Source organism: Oryx dammah, unplaced genomic scaffold, assembly GCF_014754425.2.
Source record: "Oryx dammah isolate SB20612 unplaced genomic scaffold, SCBI_Odam_1.1 HiC_scaffold_12, whole genome shotgun sequence".
Taxonomy (NCBI): Eukaryota; Metazoa; Chordata; class Mammalia; order Artiodactyla; family Bovidae; genus Oryx; species Oryx dammah.
Genome location: NW_024070196.1, coordinates 65,503,050 through 65,520,022, shown reverse-complemented (window position 1 = coordinate 65,520,022; position 16,973 = coordinate 65,503,050). Strand labels below are relative to the sequence as shown.

General features: G+C 51.8%; 1 protein-coding gene across 1 annotated transcript in view; it reads left to right on the top strand.

Annotated features, from left to right (window-relative positions):
* Positions 1–2,080: 2,080 nt before the first annotated feature.
* TFIP11 (tuftelin interacting protein 11) overlaps positions 2,081–16,973 on the top strand; it is a 15,975-nt gene continuing 1,082 nt past the window's right edge. The window contains exons 1-12 of the mRNA XM_040250989.1: positions 2,081–2,173; positions 3,764–3,981; positions 9,697–9,850; positions 10,120–10,276; positions 11,592–11,719; positions 12,064–12,216; positions 13,537–14,064; positions 14,181–14,287; positions 14,966–15,134; positions 15,447–15,690; positions 16,026–16,168; positions 16,460–16,625. Of these exons, the coding sequence (XP_040106923.1) occupies positions 3,773–3,981; positions 9,697–9,850; positions 10,120–10,276; positions 11,592–11,719; positions 12,064–12,216; positions 13,537–14,064; positions 14,181–14,287; positions 14,966–15,134; positions 15,447–15,690; positions 16,026–16,168; positions 16,460–16,625 (2,158 nt within the window). The 5' untranslated portion in view covers positions 2,081–2,173; positions 3,764–3,772. The remainder of the gene's footprint in view (positions 2,174–3,763; positions 3,982–9,696; positions 9,851–10,119; positions 10,277–11,591; positions 11,720–12,063; positions 12,217–13,536; positions 14,065–14,180; positions 14,288–14,965; positions 15,135–15,446; positions 15,691–16,025; positions 16,169–16,459; positions 16,626–16,973) is intronic.

Sequence of the window (16,973 nt, the reverse complement as noted above, 5' to 3'; positions counted from 1 at the left end):
AAAATTCTCCAAGCCAGGCTTCAACAATACATGACTGGTGAACTTCCAGATGTTCAAGCTGGGTTTAGAAAAGGCAGAGGAACCAGAGATCAAATGGCCAACATCTGTTGGATCATTGAAAAAGCAAGAGAGTTCCAGAAAAACATCTTATTCTGCTTTATTGAGTGTGTGAAAACCTTTGACTGTGTGGGTCACAACAAACTGTGGAAAATTCTTCAAGAGATAGGAATACCAGACCACCTGACCTGCCTCCTGAGAAATCTGTATGCAGGTCAAGAAGAAACAGTTAGAACTAGACATGGAACAAGAGACTGGTTCCAAATCGGGAAAGGAGTATGTCAAAGCTACATATTGCCACCCTGCTTATTTAACTTCTATGCAGAGTACATCATGAGAAATGCTGGGCTGGATGAAGCACAAGCTGGAATCTGCTGGGAGAAATAGCAATAACCTCAGATATGCAGATGACACCACCCTTATGGCAGAAAGTGAAGAATAATTAAAGAGCCTCTTGATGAAAGTGAAAGAAGAGAGTAAAAAAGTTGGCTTAAAACTCAGCATTCAGAAAACAAAGATCATGGCATCTGGTCCCATCACTTCATGGCAAGTAGTTGGAGAAACAGTGGAAACAGTGACAGATTTTATTTTGGGGGGCTCCAAAATCACTGCTGATGGTGACTGAAGCCATGAAATTAAAAGATGCTTGCTCTTTGGAAGAAAAGTTATAACCAACCTAGACAGCATATTAAAAAGCAGAGACATTACTTTGCTAACAAAGGCTCATCTAGTCAAAGCTATGGTTTTTCCAGTAGTCATGTATGGATGTGAGAGTTGGACTGTAAAGAAAGCTGAGCGCTGAAGAATGGATGCTTTTGAACTGTGATGTTGGAGTAGACTCTTGAGAGTCTCTTGGACAGCAAGGAGATCCAACCAGTCCATCTTAAAGGAAATCATGAATATTCATTGGAAGGACTGATGCTGAAGCTGAAACTCCAATACTTTGGCCACCTGATGGAAAGAACTGACTGATCTGAAAAGACCCTGATGCTGGGAAAGATTGAAGCTGGGAGGAGAGGATGAGATGGTTGGATGGTATCACAGACTCAATGGACATGAGTTTGAGTAAACTCAGGGAGTTGGTGATGGACAGGGAGGCCTGGTGTGCTGCAGTCCATGGGGTCGCAAAGACTCGGACACTACTGAGTGACTGAACTGAACTGAACTGAGCTTAGGTCTTTTCATCATACAGATAGAGTGAGAGACAATAAAAGGTTAAATTAGCAGCTAACACTCCCTAAGCATCTGTTATGTACCCGGTACAGTTTTAATTGCAACCATTTTGCTTCAAGAAAGTAATCAATGCCTTGCCTGGGTTCACAGTTGTTAAGTGCTGGAGCTGAGATTGGAACTCTAGAGCCTGTGTGCTGACGCGGAATCCAGAGCTGGTGAGGGTTTCTCTGGGAGTGTCCCTGCTTGTCAGTTCCTTTGATCCCCGGAGCCTAGCACATTGTAGGCACTAGGTACATTTTTATTAGATCAGTGAACGGATTTATTTACCAACCTGTTGGAAAGGAAGAGAATGCAGAGATTGCCTGGCAGGATACTTGGGAGTTCTAGAGTTTGCCCCTTTAATCCTTCACTTAATCAAACTCCTGTAAAAGGCAACCGCTCCGGGCCCACGACCGTGCTTATACTGAGAGACTCGAAGATCCAGGAGACAGTCTTGACCTTCATTATTCCTATTTGAATATCGTGTGCCGTCCCCACCCCACCGCAAATGTCTCATGCACAACTGTCCCAGGAGCTAGTCTTATATCCCCATTTTGCAGATTTAGAATCTCAGGCTGACAAAGGAATCTCCCTCGGCCAGGGTGGCTCGGCGACGTCCGTACCAGTCGTCAGAGGCGGGCGTCACCACGAAGTGAACGCGACAAGAAACAACAGAAAAACGGCCCTTAGCCGTTCTCGGCCGCGAAAACCTTCATCATATCGATGACTCAAATGCTCTAAATCCAAAGCCGCCCCAGCGTCCCACTGCTGCCATGGCAACGAGCGCGTCATATCCGCTGACGTGATGTCATTTCTGGTGCGCCGCATCCGCGTTCCGGCGCCTTAGTGGCGCGTTTCCCGCACCGAGCGGGGCGCTGAGTTTGGTCCGCTGAGCCGGAGAGAGGTGAGCTGGGCCCGGCAGTGGACGGACGGGGACACGGGGGGAGTCCGTGCCAGTAGGAGAGGGGGCTCTGGCTCGCGGAAGCGGGCCTCGGCCTCGCCGGTCGCTCTTCCCTTTGGCAGACAGCTCGGCCGCAGCGGGGCGGGGGCGGGGCCGCTCGGGGTCTCCGGGCCGACTTGGACCCCGAACCTCCACCGCGGGGCCTGGACGGCGCGGCAGCGAGACGCCGAGCCCTGGCTGCAGTTCACCCGGTTTCAAGCCTCACCTGCCGTGGAACCTAGGGAAGTTAATTTCTCAGCCTCGTTTTACTTAAGTCTGAGGTTCGAAGGCGCTAGCAGTACCTCCCTCGTAGAGGTGTCTTGATGCCTATATTAGATTATCGGCCTGAAGTGTCCAGCAAGGGCTTACTTAAGCACCTCCTGGGAGCTCTGTAAGTCGTGACAGCTCCGTGCTTTTTACCATGCCCTGTGCCCGAGGAGGCAGCGGTGATCGGCGACTCCCATGTATCTGGGACACGCCGCCTCCTCTGAGAATATTCGCGCCTGGATGACGGTGGGACCGGCAGGACCCAACCATTGCACCAGTGAGTTGAGTAGAGTTAAGTAGGGAAAACTTTCCCACAGAGCTGGCCAGAGTTTGAACTCGCCTTAGAAGTGTTGCGAGTTGGCTGTCCCTGAAGCCTGCTTTTGGCAGCTGATAGACGGAGGCCACAGCGCTGTCATGCACCTAATGTATTGCGTTGCGGTGCCCCATGCTTGGCACTTGGTCTGTGTTTAATATTCATGCATTGAGTACCAGGTAGAATGGGGATTTGAACTCAGGCTGTGTGATTTCAGCACCTGCTTTCACAATCACTTTGCTCCATACTATCCAGTAATAGGAGGGGCCATAGACCTAATCTGGGGCTAGAGTAACAAGCACTTCCTGTGAGCTAAGTGTTTTGAAAGAGCCATCTCATTGATTCTGCCGCACAAGCCTTCTCTAAGGTTGGTACTGTAGTTAATCCACTTAAGAGACAGCTTAATCTCATCACCCAGCTACCCCGAGTCAATTGCTGAATTCGGGTTGACAGATGTGTGCTGTTTTAAGGTCGTATTCATAATCGCTACTGCCTTCTAGTGCCTCAAAAGAGGGTCCTGTCTGGGGAGGAAAACCTGAGGGTCATATATAAGTGTTTTCTTAAAAAAAAAAAAAAAACGAAACCACTTTGCTCAACTGTTGTAAGTCCAGATGAAACTCTTCACTCAGCAATAGAAATAAATAATATCCAGGAAGATGTTTGCCTCATTTGTGAGGCAGTCATCCGTTGAATAACATCCTTAAATGGTTTTTACATGGTTTGTGTGGATGTGAGTGTGGGTGATGTTTGACAACATTGAGAAGGAAATATGTTCTTAACCACATGGACTGTTGGGACTGGTCTTTTTTATTCTGTTTTGGTACCTGTTTTGTAAAGTACGTTTTTAGCGTCTGCTTTATGGAATTGTAACAGTGACTTCAGTGGATTTTGGTTTGGAGGAAGTTGTGAGGGGAGCCTTCTGCTGCTGCCCTAGGACTTGTCACAAACTCTGCCTTTTCCCTGCCTCCCTTCAGCGACGGGCCATGTCGCTGTCCCACCTGTACCGGGACGGGGAAGGCCACATGGATGATGACGAGGACGAGCGGGAGAACTTTGAGATCACCGACTGGGATCTCCAGAATGAATTCAACCCCAACCGGCAGCGCCACTGGCAGACCAAGGAAGAGGCTACCTACGGAGTGTGGGCAGAGCGAGACTCGGATGAGGAGAGGCCCAGCTTTGGAGGCAAACGGTATGGCTGCCGCGGACTGCTTTCCCCAGGCGTTGGGGAACTACCCCACTAAGTACGCTTCTCTCCCGGCCTCCCCGAGCCCTTAGCTGTGACCTCAGCCAGGGAGCCCAGTCCCTCCTTCGGACAGAGCACTGCTGTCTCACTGACCAATCCGATCATGAGTGAGCGATCATGTATCTAAAGCCTTGTGCTGCAGCCCCAGTCCTTCCCTTCCAGGAGCCCAGACCCTGGAGGATGAAGGCAGGCTCACAAGTGGAAGTTTGTAACTGACGTAGGACCGGAGGGGGAGTACTTTTCCGGGTGTTTGACCTGTTCTGGGAGGTCAGGGAAGATTGAGTGGTGGGGGGCAGGAGGGAGCAGAGCCCCTTGATGGGAGGAGCAGGGCGTCCAGGAGGGTGTGAGTGGTCTTGTGGGGAGACGGGGGAGAGGGAGAGGAGGGGACTGTGGTCTGTGCAGAGGGGGCGAGACGTGGCGGGGGCAGTGTGTGTGCAGAGGACTCTGTGAAGCCAGAGTGGACGCAGGGCTGTGTGATGAGGCCTGGGCGGTGGTCCGGGGAGAGGTGGTGGAGACTGGGCCGGGAGGGCAGCCGCGGGCTGGGGGTTCAGGCTGAAAGCCGCCTCCTCCTTGGTGTGAAGTCGTGTGTGGGGGCTGCAGCGTGTTTGAGCAGAGTATGTGGCAGACTGAGGTTTGTCTGTGTGTCCCCACCTGAAGCCTGGATGCTCCAGCCCGTTGAGACTGTACATTTTTCACAAAAGAGACAGGGAGAAAGAGCAGAGATCTGTTCAGCCTCTTTTCATCTGGCAAAAATGTTAACAGTGGACAGTGTGGATCACAGGGCAGGAATGTATGATCGTAAGATAGTAACAGCAGCCAGGACCTGCGGGTCCTGGTCTCACGGGCCTGGTCTCACTGACCTGCTGAGAGAGGCACCAGGTGTAAAACGGGGTAAGTTTCACAGATTAGGAAACAGCGGCAAGTCACGCAGCTGAGCTGTGAGAATCGGGGTCTGTCTGATCTGGCGTTGGGCTCTCATATGGCATCTCTTAGGGCAAAATTCCTCTGTGGATCTTACTGCCACAGGGATGTTTATTTACTCGGTTAGTCATTTTAGAAAGCATCACCTTATGTTGCAGTATTCCCGGGCTTTTTCACTGGATTCTTTTTGCTCTTCTTTAACCACACAATACAGAGCTATCAGCTCCAGTTTATACAAAGGGGAGCTGTGATTAAGAACTTACTGTAAGTACTGTTCTTGAGGCGATCGGATAAAATCAGTACTTTCCATCTCACAGGGTTAATTTCTTAGCTATTTTAGTTTTCTTAAGTACATTTAATGAACACGAGCTTTTCTAAGAATGATTGATAAAATTGCTAATATACTTTCCATTCATATAATCTCCCTTAAGTGTATTATATTTATGATATGGATTTATGAAGGTGTCTTTTCTTATTTTTGTGCTTGAAATAGTGTCCAAAACAAATTTTTTGCGGGGGGCAGGGGGGATAGTGTTGTTTGCTTAAATGTCATGTTAGTTTCATGTGTAGAGCAAAGTGAATCCGTCATATGTATGCATTTCTTTTTATTAGTATATACATAGAAATACGTGGAGAGATGCTGTTTTTCAGGCACCTTTCCTACATAGGTTGTTACACAGTATTGAGTAGAGTTCTCTGTGGTGCACGGTAGGTCCTTGTCTGTTTCATAGGTGTGTGTGTGTTAACCCTGATCTCTTTAATTTATCCCTCCCCCAACACTTTCCCTTTGGCAGCCACAAGTTTGATTTCGAGATCTGTGAGTCTGTTTCTGCCTTGGAAACAAGTTCATTTGTGTCGTTTTGAACATTAGATTCCACAGATAAGTGACAGCCCATGTTTGTCTTTCTCTGTTGCAGTTCACTTTGTAATGCAGTCTCTCGGCCCATGTATGTTGCTGCAGGTGGCATTATTTCGTTATTTTTAATGACCAAGTAATATTCCATCGTATACATGATTGTTCCACATCTTTATCCATCCGTCTGTTGATGGACATTAGGTTGCTTCGATGTCCTGGCTGTGGTAAATAGTGCTGCAGTGGATACTGGGATGCATGTTATCTTTTTCAGTATTTATTTATTTGGCTGCATTAGATCTTAGTTGCGGCACACGAGCTCCGTAGTTGTGGTGTGAGGACTGACTTGCCCTGCATCTTATGGGATTTAAGTTTCCCCAGCTAAGGATCAAACCTGCGTCCCGTGCATCACCAGGCTGATTCTTAACGACAGGACCATCTGGGAGGTCCTGGGGTGCACAGATCTTTTTGAATTATGGTTTTCCACGGGTATATACCCAGGAGTGGTATTCCTGGGTCAAATGGTGGCTCTGCTCTTAGTCTTTTAAGGCATCTCGTACTGTCTCCCCAGTGGCAGCACCAACTAATGTTCCCACCAACTGGGTCCCCTTTCCTCCATGCCCTCTCTAAAATTTGTTGTTTGTAGATTTTTTGATGATGGCCATTCTGATTGGTGTGAGGTGATATCTTACTGAAGTTTTTATTTCCGTTTCTCTTACTAATAGTGTTGGGCATCTTTTCATTTGCCTCTTGGCCGGTTGTGTGTCTTTGGGAAAATGTCTATTTAGGGCTTCTGCCCGTTTTGTGATTTTTTTAAAAAAAATATTGAGCTGCCCTAGCTATTTGTAGACTTTAGAGATTAATCCCTTGTTGGTCACATCTTTTGCAAATATTTTCTCCCAGTTTGTGAGTTGTCTTTTCGTTTTGTTTATGGTTTCCTTTGCTGTGCAAAAGCTTTTGAGATTAATTGGGTTCCATTTGTTTATTTTTGGTTTTATTTCCATTACTCTTAAGAGCTGATTGTTGAGTTTTAATCTTTGAAGCTGAAGTTTTAAGCCAACTTTTTCACTCTCCTCTTTCACCTTCATCAAGAGGCTCTTTACTTCCTCTTCACTTTCTGCCATAAGGGTGGTGTCAACTGCATATCTGAGAGTTACTGATATTTCTCCCGGCAGTCTTGATTCCAGCTTGTGCTTCATCCAGCCTGGCATTTTGCATGATGTGTTCTGCACATAAGTTAAATGAGTAGGGTGACAATATACAGCCTTGACATAGTCCTTTCCCAGTTTGGAACCAGTCCACTGTTCCATGTCCAGTTCTAACTGTTGCTTATTGTCTTGCATACAGATTTCTCAGGAAGTAGGTTGGATGGTCTGGTATTCCTATCTGTTAAGAATTTTCCAGAGTTTGTTGTGATCCACGACAAAGGATTTAGGGTAATCAATAATGCTGAAGTAGATGTTTTTTTCTGGAACTCTCTTGCTTTTTCTATGATCCAGCGGATGTCGGCAATTTGATCTCTAGTTCCTCTGCCTTTTCTACATCCAGCTTGAACATCTGGAAGTTCACGGTTCACGTATTGCTGAAGCCTGGCTTTGAGAATTTTGAGCATTACTTTGCTATATCATGTGAAATGAGAGCAATTGTGTGGTAGTTTGAGCATTCTTTGGCATTGCCTTTCTTTGGAATTGGAATGGAAACCAACCTTTTCTAGTCCCTTGGCCACTGCTGAGTTTTCCAAATTTGTTGGCATATTGAGTGCAGCACTTTAGCAGCAGCATCTTTTAACATTTGAAATAACTCAACTGGAATTCCATCACCTCCACTAACTTTGTTTGTATTGATGCTTCCTAAGGCCCACTTGGTTTTGCATTCCAGCCAGGATGTCTGGCTCTAGGTGAGTGATCACACCGTCGTGGTTATCTGGGTCATGAAGATCCTTTTTGTACAGTTCTTCTGTGTATTCTTGCCACCTCTTCTTAATATCTTCTGCTTCCAGTAGGTCCATACCATTTCTGTCCTTTATTGTGCCCATCTTTGCACAAAAATTTCCCTTGGCATCTCTAATTTTCTTGAAGAGATCTCTAGTCTTTCCCATTCTGTTGTTTTCTTCTATTTCTTTTGCATTGTTCACTTAGGAAGGCTTTCTTATCTCTCCTTGCTATTTTTTGGAACTCTGCATTCGGATGGGTATATCTTTCCTTTTCTCCTTTGCCTTTTGCTTCTCGTCTTTTCTCAGCTATTTGTAAGCCCTCCTCAGACGACCATTTTGCCTTTTTGCATTTGTTTTCTTGGGGATGGTCTTGATCACTGCCTCCTGTTCAGCGTTACGAATGTCCATCCATAGTTCTTGAGGCTATTGGAGATCTAATAGATCTAATTCGATCTATGGCGATCCATAGATCTAATCTGTGGCGATTAGATTTTCAGATCTAATCCCTTGAATCTTTGTCACTTCCATTGTATAATCATTAAGGGATTTGATTTAGGTCATACTGAATGGGTTTTGCTACTGTCTTCAATTTAAGTCTGAATTTTGTAATGTGTTCATGATCTGAGCCACAGTCAGCTCCTGGTCTTGTTTTTGCTAACTGTATACAGCTTCTCCATCTTCAGCTGCAAAGAATATAACCCTTCGGTTTTGACCATTTGGTGATGTCCATGTGTACAGTCGTCTCTTGTGTTGTTGAAAATGGATGTTTGCTATGATCAGTGCATTCTCTTGGCAGAATTCTGTTAGCCTTTGCCCTGCTTCATTTTGTACTCCAAGGCCAAACTTGGCTGCTGCTCTGGCTGTCTCTTGTCTTCCTACTTTTACATTCCAGTCTCGTGTGATGAAAAGGACATCTTTTTTTGGTGTTAGTTCTAGAACGTCTTATAGGTCATCATAGAACTGTTCAGCTTCAGCTTCTTCAGCATTACTGGTCGAGGCATAGACTTGGATTACTGTGATATTGAATGGTTTGCCTTGGAAACGAACAGAGATCATTCTGTCATTTTAGAGGTTGCACCCAAGTACTGCCTTTCAGACTCTCTTGTTGACTATGATGGCTACTTCGTTTCTTTTAAGGATTCTTGCCCACAGTAGTAGATATAATGGTCATCTGAATTAAATACACCCATTCCAGTCCATTTTAGTTCATCGATTCCTGAAATGTCAGTGTTCACTCTTGCTGTCTCCTATTTGACGACTTCCTATTTATGTTTATCATCACCAGTTATTATGATTACTGATGTTTGAATGTGTTCCTCCATTTTACTAGTACTATTAACAGGCTTTATTTCTTAAACCTTTCCTGCCTTAATCAAATTTACCGAGTTACTGTTTTTTAATGTTAATTAACTTTTGGCCACACTGGGTCTTTGCTGCGCGGGCTTTCTCTAGCAAGACGGGGCTGCTCTCTAGTTGCCGTGCACGGGCTTCTCATCGTGGGGGCTTCTTTAGTTGTGGAGCGTGGGCTAGAAGGCGCATGGGCTTAGTTGTCCATGGCATGTGGGATCTTCCCAGACCAGAGACTGAACCTCTGTCCCCTGTGTGGGCAGGCAAATTCTTAACCACTGGACGACCAGGAAAGTCCTCAAGTTATAGTTTTTGTTTTTTGGGTTTTTTTTTTAATGTATTAACTAAAAGGAAAGGTGGACAGTCACATGATACTTAGAACTTTTAGTCAACTCTATGCTGTCATTGGTAAGTCTGAAGTCACAGAGTTGAGACATCAGGTCAAAGTGTCGAATGTGATTACAGGGGAGCCGGGTCTGGGGCACTGAGGACAGGAGTCAGCGCTGCTCTTTTAAAATGGATCCCACGAGGTCTGCTCTAAGGAGCTCTCAGGCCAATGACGTTGGCCCGAGAGAGTTCTTACAGACCCCCTTGTGTTTGCCCGCAGGGCCCGCGACTACTCGGCTCCTGTCAACTTCATCAGCGCGGGGCTCAAGAAAGGGGCGGCAGAGGAGGCGGAGCTGGAGGACTCCGACGATGAAGAGAAACCCGTGAAGCAGGATGAATTTCCTAAGGATTTCGGACCAAAGAAGTTAAAAACGGTAGCATCTTTATTGAAGGGCTGTGACCTTTGTAATGTCCCCAGAAGGTCGCTGTGGCCCTGGCATCTGCTGGGGGCCGGTCATGTGGGCCTCTCCCTGTGGGAGCAGGTTTCCCAGGGGTGGCTGTGCTGGGCAGTCTTGGCGCTGTCCGGAGACGTCCCTGGGGTCCTTGTGGTTCATAGGGTACTTCTCACAGAGCTCCGGGACTGCCCGGCCATGGTTGCATCAGCCGAGCTTGCTTGCTTAGGTCTTTCCTTCTTTGTTTTCAGGGTGGCAATTTTAAGCCCAGCCAGAAAGGTTTTGCAGGAGGAACCAAGTCTTTCATGGATTTCGGCAGCTGGGAAAGACACACAAAAGGAATCGGACAGAAGCTTCTTCAGAAAATGGGCTACGTGCCCGGAAGGGGCCTGGGGAAGAACGCTCAAGGTGTGGTACCCTGCCCGTGGGCACTCGGGGGGCAGGCAGAGGCAGGGAGGGGCGCGCTCTGCCTTTGCTCTTTGTTGCTTTTCTGCCAGAATGTGACAGTTGTGCTCTAAGCTCCGCGCTTTATTAAAACCCAGGTTACATAAGATGCCGTATTTCAGCATGGGGGAGGGGCCAGGCTTAATGCAGCCTGATAGGCTGAGAACAAGCTTCTTTCTGGCCTGCCCAGTGTTTCTAAAAAGTCAGATCAGTTGCCAGTGTTTAAAAGTCAGACAATTTCTCCTAGGTTGTAGATAAACTACAGTTTAGGAGATTGGCAGGGATTGGGTTAGCTGACAACTCCTGCCCCGGTCAGCCCCCACAGCTTCCTTATTCTGGAAGCTGTCTCCACACCACAGCCCACTCTCCTTGTTCATGTTACTGTGCCTGGGCTCTGCTCACAAAGGGGCAGGATAGGTAACTTAGCTGCATGAAACATCCATGGACTTGAGTGAAGATTGGAAAGGTGGCCTGGAATGAGAGTGAAGGCTGTTCTAATTTGGGAGCTCAACAGTACGAATTGGAAAGGGTGTGGTGGGAGGTTTGGGGTGGGGGCAATTCTTCACAGAAATGCTGTAGTCCTGTTTGTAAACTTTTTTACAAGAAAAATGCATTTATTTTCAAGGCGCAAACATAGTATAGAGCAAAGCAAGCGTAGGAGATAGGAACTACCAACGTGAAATATACAAATGTGATAAGTATGAGTGATGAGTGACTGCCACTCATTCGTGTCTGACTCTGTGACCCTGTGGACTGTAGCCACCAGGCCCCTTTGCTCTGGAATTCTCCAGGCAAGCATACTTGGGTGGGTTGCCATGCCCTTCTCCAGGGGATCTTCCCGACCCAGGGATCGAACCCTGGTCTCCTGCACTGCAGCCAGATTCTTTACCAGCTGAGCCACCAGGGAAGCGTGTGTATATATATATAATATAATAATAAAACAGATGGTGTTTAAATGGCGGCTCCCCCTCTCTTTAGTCAGAATCAACATATCCTTCCCGTAGTAATTGGCTTCCAGGCAAACAGGGTAGGCCAGAGTCGGTTATAAATACTCCCGTCCGCTAAGTAAGTGACCGCACTGAGCGGCCGCGCAGGGCCTGCGTGCGCTTCTCTTGGCACCTGCTCTGTGGTACGGGCAGCAGGGCCTCGTGGGGCAGGCAGGAGCGGCTCCCCTCTGGGCGGCGTGCTGTCCCATGGGAGGACCAGGGAGCGGGTCTCCACGCGTGGCGCACCCACACGACGGCAATGACCGCAAGTCTGTCTCTCTCAAATCCATCAGGCATCATTAACCCAATCGAAGCCAAGCAGAGGAAGGGCAAAGGTGCGGTGGGGGCGTACGGCTCAGAGCGCACCACCCAGTCCCTGCAGGACTTCCCCGTGGTCGACTCGGAAGAGGAGGCTGAGGAGGTGGGTTGGGAGGCGGCCCAGCTGGCCTGTGTGCCTGTCGGTCGGGGTTGGTCTGTCTGCTCGTTCGTTAGCCAGCGTCCGGGGTTCTGGGGTCGAGCTCACGCTGTGCACCAGCACGGGCCAGAGGCTGGTGTCCCGCCATCAACAGGGAACACAGCACACGAGTAACCAGTGTGGTCAGAAATGGGGGTGTGGGGACAGGGTCTCGCCTTTGTAGCGGGGAGTGGGTGTCAGGCAGCCTCCTCGGAGGGGTCAGCATCACACAGCAACGTTCTCAGCACGGAACCGTGTGGAGGTCTCAGCAGCCCTTTCATCTTCTGATGGACCGTGTCCCTCTGACTCAGGAATTTCAGAAGGAGCTGAGCCAGTGGAGGAAAGACCCCAGCGGAAGCAAGAAGAAGCCCAAGTATTCTTACAAGACCGTGGAAGAGCTGAAAGCCAAGGGCAGGATTAGTAAGAAGCTCACCGCTCCCCAGAAGGAGCTTTCTCAGGTCAAGGTAGGCGCCCATAGATGCCCACCCTGGATGGGGGTCTGGGAGACACACAGTTACCCCACACACCAGAGGCGGTTACTGAGCACCTGCTCGTAAGGCTCCTGCGGGTCTTCTGTGCAGGGGTGGGAGGGTGTGTGCGGGTGCCTTTACCGCGGGTGGCAGCCTCTGTCCATTCCCTGCACTCAGGCTTGTCATCGCCGCCCCCCACCCCTGACATGACGGTGCTAAGGCTGCCAGTTCCTAGTGTTCTATTGCTAGACCTTGAGCATCGCTGGGTCCGTCTGGGGCAGGTTACTTTGTGCATAAAGCCTTGTCTGTGCTGGGGACAGTTCTTAAGGCTCGATTCCTAGAAGTGCAGTCGCCAGGCTGAAGCATTGGAAGCTCTTTAAGTCTCTGACCAGGAGGGGAGCTCGAGGCATCCCCACGTGGCCTCTTAAGGTGACCCGACTTTCGGCCCCAGGCATGTGCAGACTGAGAGGCTTTCCCGTCACCGCCCCAGGGGACAGAGGTGACAGGTGTCTGCTGCAGGAGGTCACTGTGTCACAGAACCGAGAGTTCAGTGGGTTCTCCGAGGTCAGGTGGCAGGTCATCTGGGGACCTGGCAGGAAGTTGCAGCTGGAGCCTCTGCCTCCACGGGTCTGGGCAGGCCCCGGGCTGGAGCGGAGGGGAGTGGCTTCCTGGGGGTCCCAGTTCCGGGGGTCCCAGGTCACAGTCTTGGCTCAAGTGACGGCGATACTTCGTTTCCGTACCATCCTGTTCCCATTGTCAGGCGTCCCGACACCGAAATCACCTCATTTCCTTGGCTGCCTTGGTGGGTTTTGTGCGTCATGTTTTTACATTAAAAAACAACAGCTCTTCCTGCACTGCAGTACACGGTACCTTGTAGACAATTGCGAAATGGAGGCAAAAGTATTAACATTATTTTTCCTGTAAATGACCAGTTTTCACACCTGTGATATATATCTTTTCAGGTCTTTTTGTTGAAATGTGCATTTTTTACCAAGATATTTTTGACTGTGTTTGTTGTTTTATTGCCTGCTTTAATCAGTACAGCCTCTACTCTTGTATGAAAATAGAGCTTCATCTCAACGACATAGTCCCATTTGTATGTCATCAGGTTTCCGTCTAGTCTGTCCAGGGCCCCAGAGAGGAGGGCTCTGTCCCTGGTGGTCAGGTCCCTGGCCCTCTGCTGAGCCCTTCCCCAGCTCCGCTGAGCAGTGCTCATAGGCTCCCACGAGCGTGGCGCCCTCCCCGGGCTTCAGTGTGCATCCTAAGGGGCAGCGGTGGCGCACGTTCACCCGCAGGCCCCTCCACCCTCCCCAGGTCATAGACATGACCGGCCGGGAGCAGAAGGTCTACTACAGCTACAGCCAGATCAGCCACAAGCACAGCGTCCCGGACGACGGGCTCCCGCCGCAGGCGCAGCCACCACCCCTGCCGGGCAAGGAGGCCCGGGCGCCCGGCTTCGCGCTGCCCGAGCTGGAGCACAACCTGCAGCTGCTCATCGAGCTGACGGAGCAGGAGATCATCCGCAACGACCGGCAGCTGCAGTACGAGCGGGACGTGGTGGTGAACTTGACGCACGAGCTGGAGAAGGCGGCGGGCGCGCTGCAGCAGGAGCAGCGGGCCATCGCCAGCCTGAGCGAGGTGCTGGCGCTCGTGGAGGAGTGCGAGCGGCGCCTGCAGCCCGGCTGCAGTGATCCGCTCACCCTGGACGAGTGCGCCCGCGTCTTCCAGACGCTGCGGGACAAGTACTACGAGGAGTACCGGACGTCCGACCGTGTGGATCTGGCCGTGGCCATCGTCTGCCCGCTCATGAAGGACTACTTCAAGGAGTGGGACCCCCTCAAGGTGAGCGGGCAGGGGAGACCGCCGCGCCGCCTCTCGCCTGGGGCGGCCCGGGCTCCAGACGGTCCGGAGGGCGAGGGGCGGCCGGCTGCGCTCAGCCGCTGTGTCTTCCTCCTCAGGACTGCACGTACGGCATCGAGACCATCTCGCAATGGAAGAGCCTCCTGGAGAACGACCAGCTGCTGTCACACGGCGGGCAGGACCTCTCAGCGGATGCCTTCCACAGGTGCTTCTGGGGGCGGTGGAGGAGCACTCCCGACCGGGCGGCAGGGTTCGGCCCCCTGGGTGCTGCTCTGGAAACTTAGATTCGCCCATCTAAGTGCTCTTGGGAGCGATGGGGGAGCGCTCCCGGCCAGGCGGCGGGGCTCGGCCTGTGCGGGCCCCGGGCGCCTGTGGGCGCCACTCAGGGAACGTGGATTCGCCCACCCGCTCACCCTCCCCTTGTGTGCGCTGAGGATCTGCCTGTCCTCGCTGCACTCACCTGGGAGTGAGGCAGGGCCGGTCTCCAGGAAGAGACAAGGCGGGTGGTAATGGAGTGGACAGATACAGCCAGGCTGAGCATGAGTGGCAAGGGTGCCACCTGTGTGCACACGTACGGGTGCAGGTGGAGGTACAGGTCTTGGGAGGCTGACGCTGAAGCCCGGACCTGAGGGGTCGGCTCTGCAGTAGAGCCCCAGGTGGGGAAGTGCCCGCAGCCGCCCCACCAGGGAGGCAGGGACACCCAGGAAATGCCCCGAGGCCGAGTGGGAGCCACGAGAGCTGTGGGCCGGCCGATGGTTTCCTAACGGGAGGCCCCTGCTGTTGGGTGTCTGCAGTCCTGCCCCAGAGATGGGGGCGGGGGGGGGGGTCGTGGGTAGTGGGATCAGCTGGGCATGTAACCAGCGCCCCCCCCACCTGCCCGCAGGCTGATCTGGGAAGTCTGGATGCCGTTTGTCCGGAGCATCGTTGCGCAGTGGCAGCCGAGGAACTGCGACCCGATGGTGGACTTCCTGGACAGCTGGGCGCCCCTCATCCCCGTGTGGGTGCTGGACAACATCCTGGAGCAGCTCATCTTCCCCAAGCTGCAGAAGGAGGTGGGCCCACGGGGTGGGGGCCGGGGCTCGGGCAGCAGTGGTCTTCAGTGGCTGTCACTCAGCTCCAGCCTCAGAGCCGTTCCTCGAAGCCCCCCTTGCAGGGAATTCATTACTTGGTTTTTTCAATGACTTAGAATTGTACCGTTTCCGAGACTTAATACAAATAGTGTAGGTGTACTGGTGGGTGAATAACCCTGTCTTGGGGGCATGTAATGGAGACTGTGGCCCCCCACACGCTTGCTCAGCCAGGAGGGCATCGTCTGCCTGCCCCACAGGCTGCGTGAACTCAGGCCCCTTGCGCTCCCCCTGCAGGTGGAGAGCTGGAACCCGCTGACGGACACAGTGCCCATCCACTCGTGGGTCCACCCGTGGCTGCCGCTCATGCAGGCACGCCTGGAGCCGCTCTACTCCCCCATCCGCAGCAAGCTGGCCAGCGCCCTGCAGAAGTGGCATCCCAGCGACTCCTCAGCCAAGCTCATCCTCCAGCCCTGGAAAGACGTCTTTACCCCCGGCTCCTGGGAGGCCTTCATGGTCAAGAACATTGTGCCCAAGCTGGGTAAGGAGCCGGGGAAACACACCCACAGCACAGCCGCATCTAGTGCGGACTTCTCCCGAGAGGTGCCTGGATCCCAAGGGTACCCGGGCCTTTCTGCCTCGTCCGGGTCAGCCTTTGCCTGCCTCCCGAGCTCTGGTTTGGGCCTCTGGTGACAGGGCAGCCACAGGGGTCCTCAAACTTTTGTCCCACTGGATTCTAAACTTAGAGCTAATTCTGGGTTAGGGAAGGAAATGGTTTTTAAGAATTGCCACATCGAGAGCTTAAACTCGACCTTTTAACAGCAGCTTGAAGGCGGACACAGTGACTATACCTGAGAGGCTGGCTTTCTCTTCCAGGGATGTGCCTTGGGGAGCTGGTCATCAACCCCCACCAGCAGCACATGGACGCCTTCTACTGGGCCATCGACTGGGAAGGGATGGTCTCCGTCTCCAGCCTGGTGGGCCTTCTCGAAAAGCACTTCTTCCCCAAGTGGCTGCAGGTGAGCCTGTGTCAGCTCGTGGGGTGCCGGGGGACAGCTGGGGTGACTGGGGCCACGCAAGAAGGAACTACACAGGCAGGACCACAGTGTGCACCTTTTATTGAACACTTGCCACATGGGGCCTGAGGGTAGGGGTGGGAGGCCCAGGCGCAGAGTCTACATGCAGGGCCCTTCACTGCTGAGCTGACCCCATTCAGCCCCTGAAACCCTGCAAACGTCACCAGCTTGCAGACCGGGCCCCAGACGAGCAGGTGGACGGACCCTGGCGTCTCACCTGCCTCCTCTGGGCAGGTGCTATGCTCCTGGCTGAGCAACAGCCCCAATTACGAGGAGATCACCAAGTGGTACCTGGGCTGGAAGTCCATGTTCTCGGACCAAGTGCTGGCGCACCCATCCGTCAAGGACAAGTTCAACGAGGCTCTTGACATCATGAACAGGGCGGTGTCCTCCAATGTCGGTGAGTGGGGGCCCCACACTGAGTCAGAGTTCACACCTGCGGCTCCAGGACACAGACTCGTCTCAGCCCCACCACGTAGTTCCTTAGCCCGCAGCTGCCCCGTCTCAGCTGTGGCTGAGGAGCGCTGTCCCTGAACGAGGCTCACGCGAGCCGGGTCCACCTCGTTGCCACTGTGCTGGCGGCTCCTCGGTGCGTCTGCCCGGTGGGAGCTGGGTGGCCCCTCTAACACTTAGGAATTAACCCGTCTCTCCTGTAAAACAGGAGCGAGGCCCCACTTCCAGGTCTCGGCAAGGACCCAGGGCCCCGGGTCAGGAGGAGGCAGCTGACTGTCCACTTACTACCTACCCC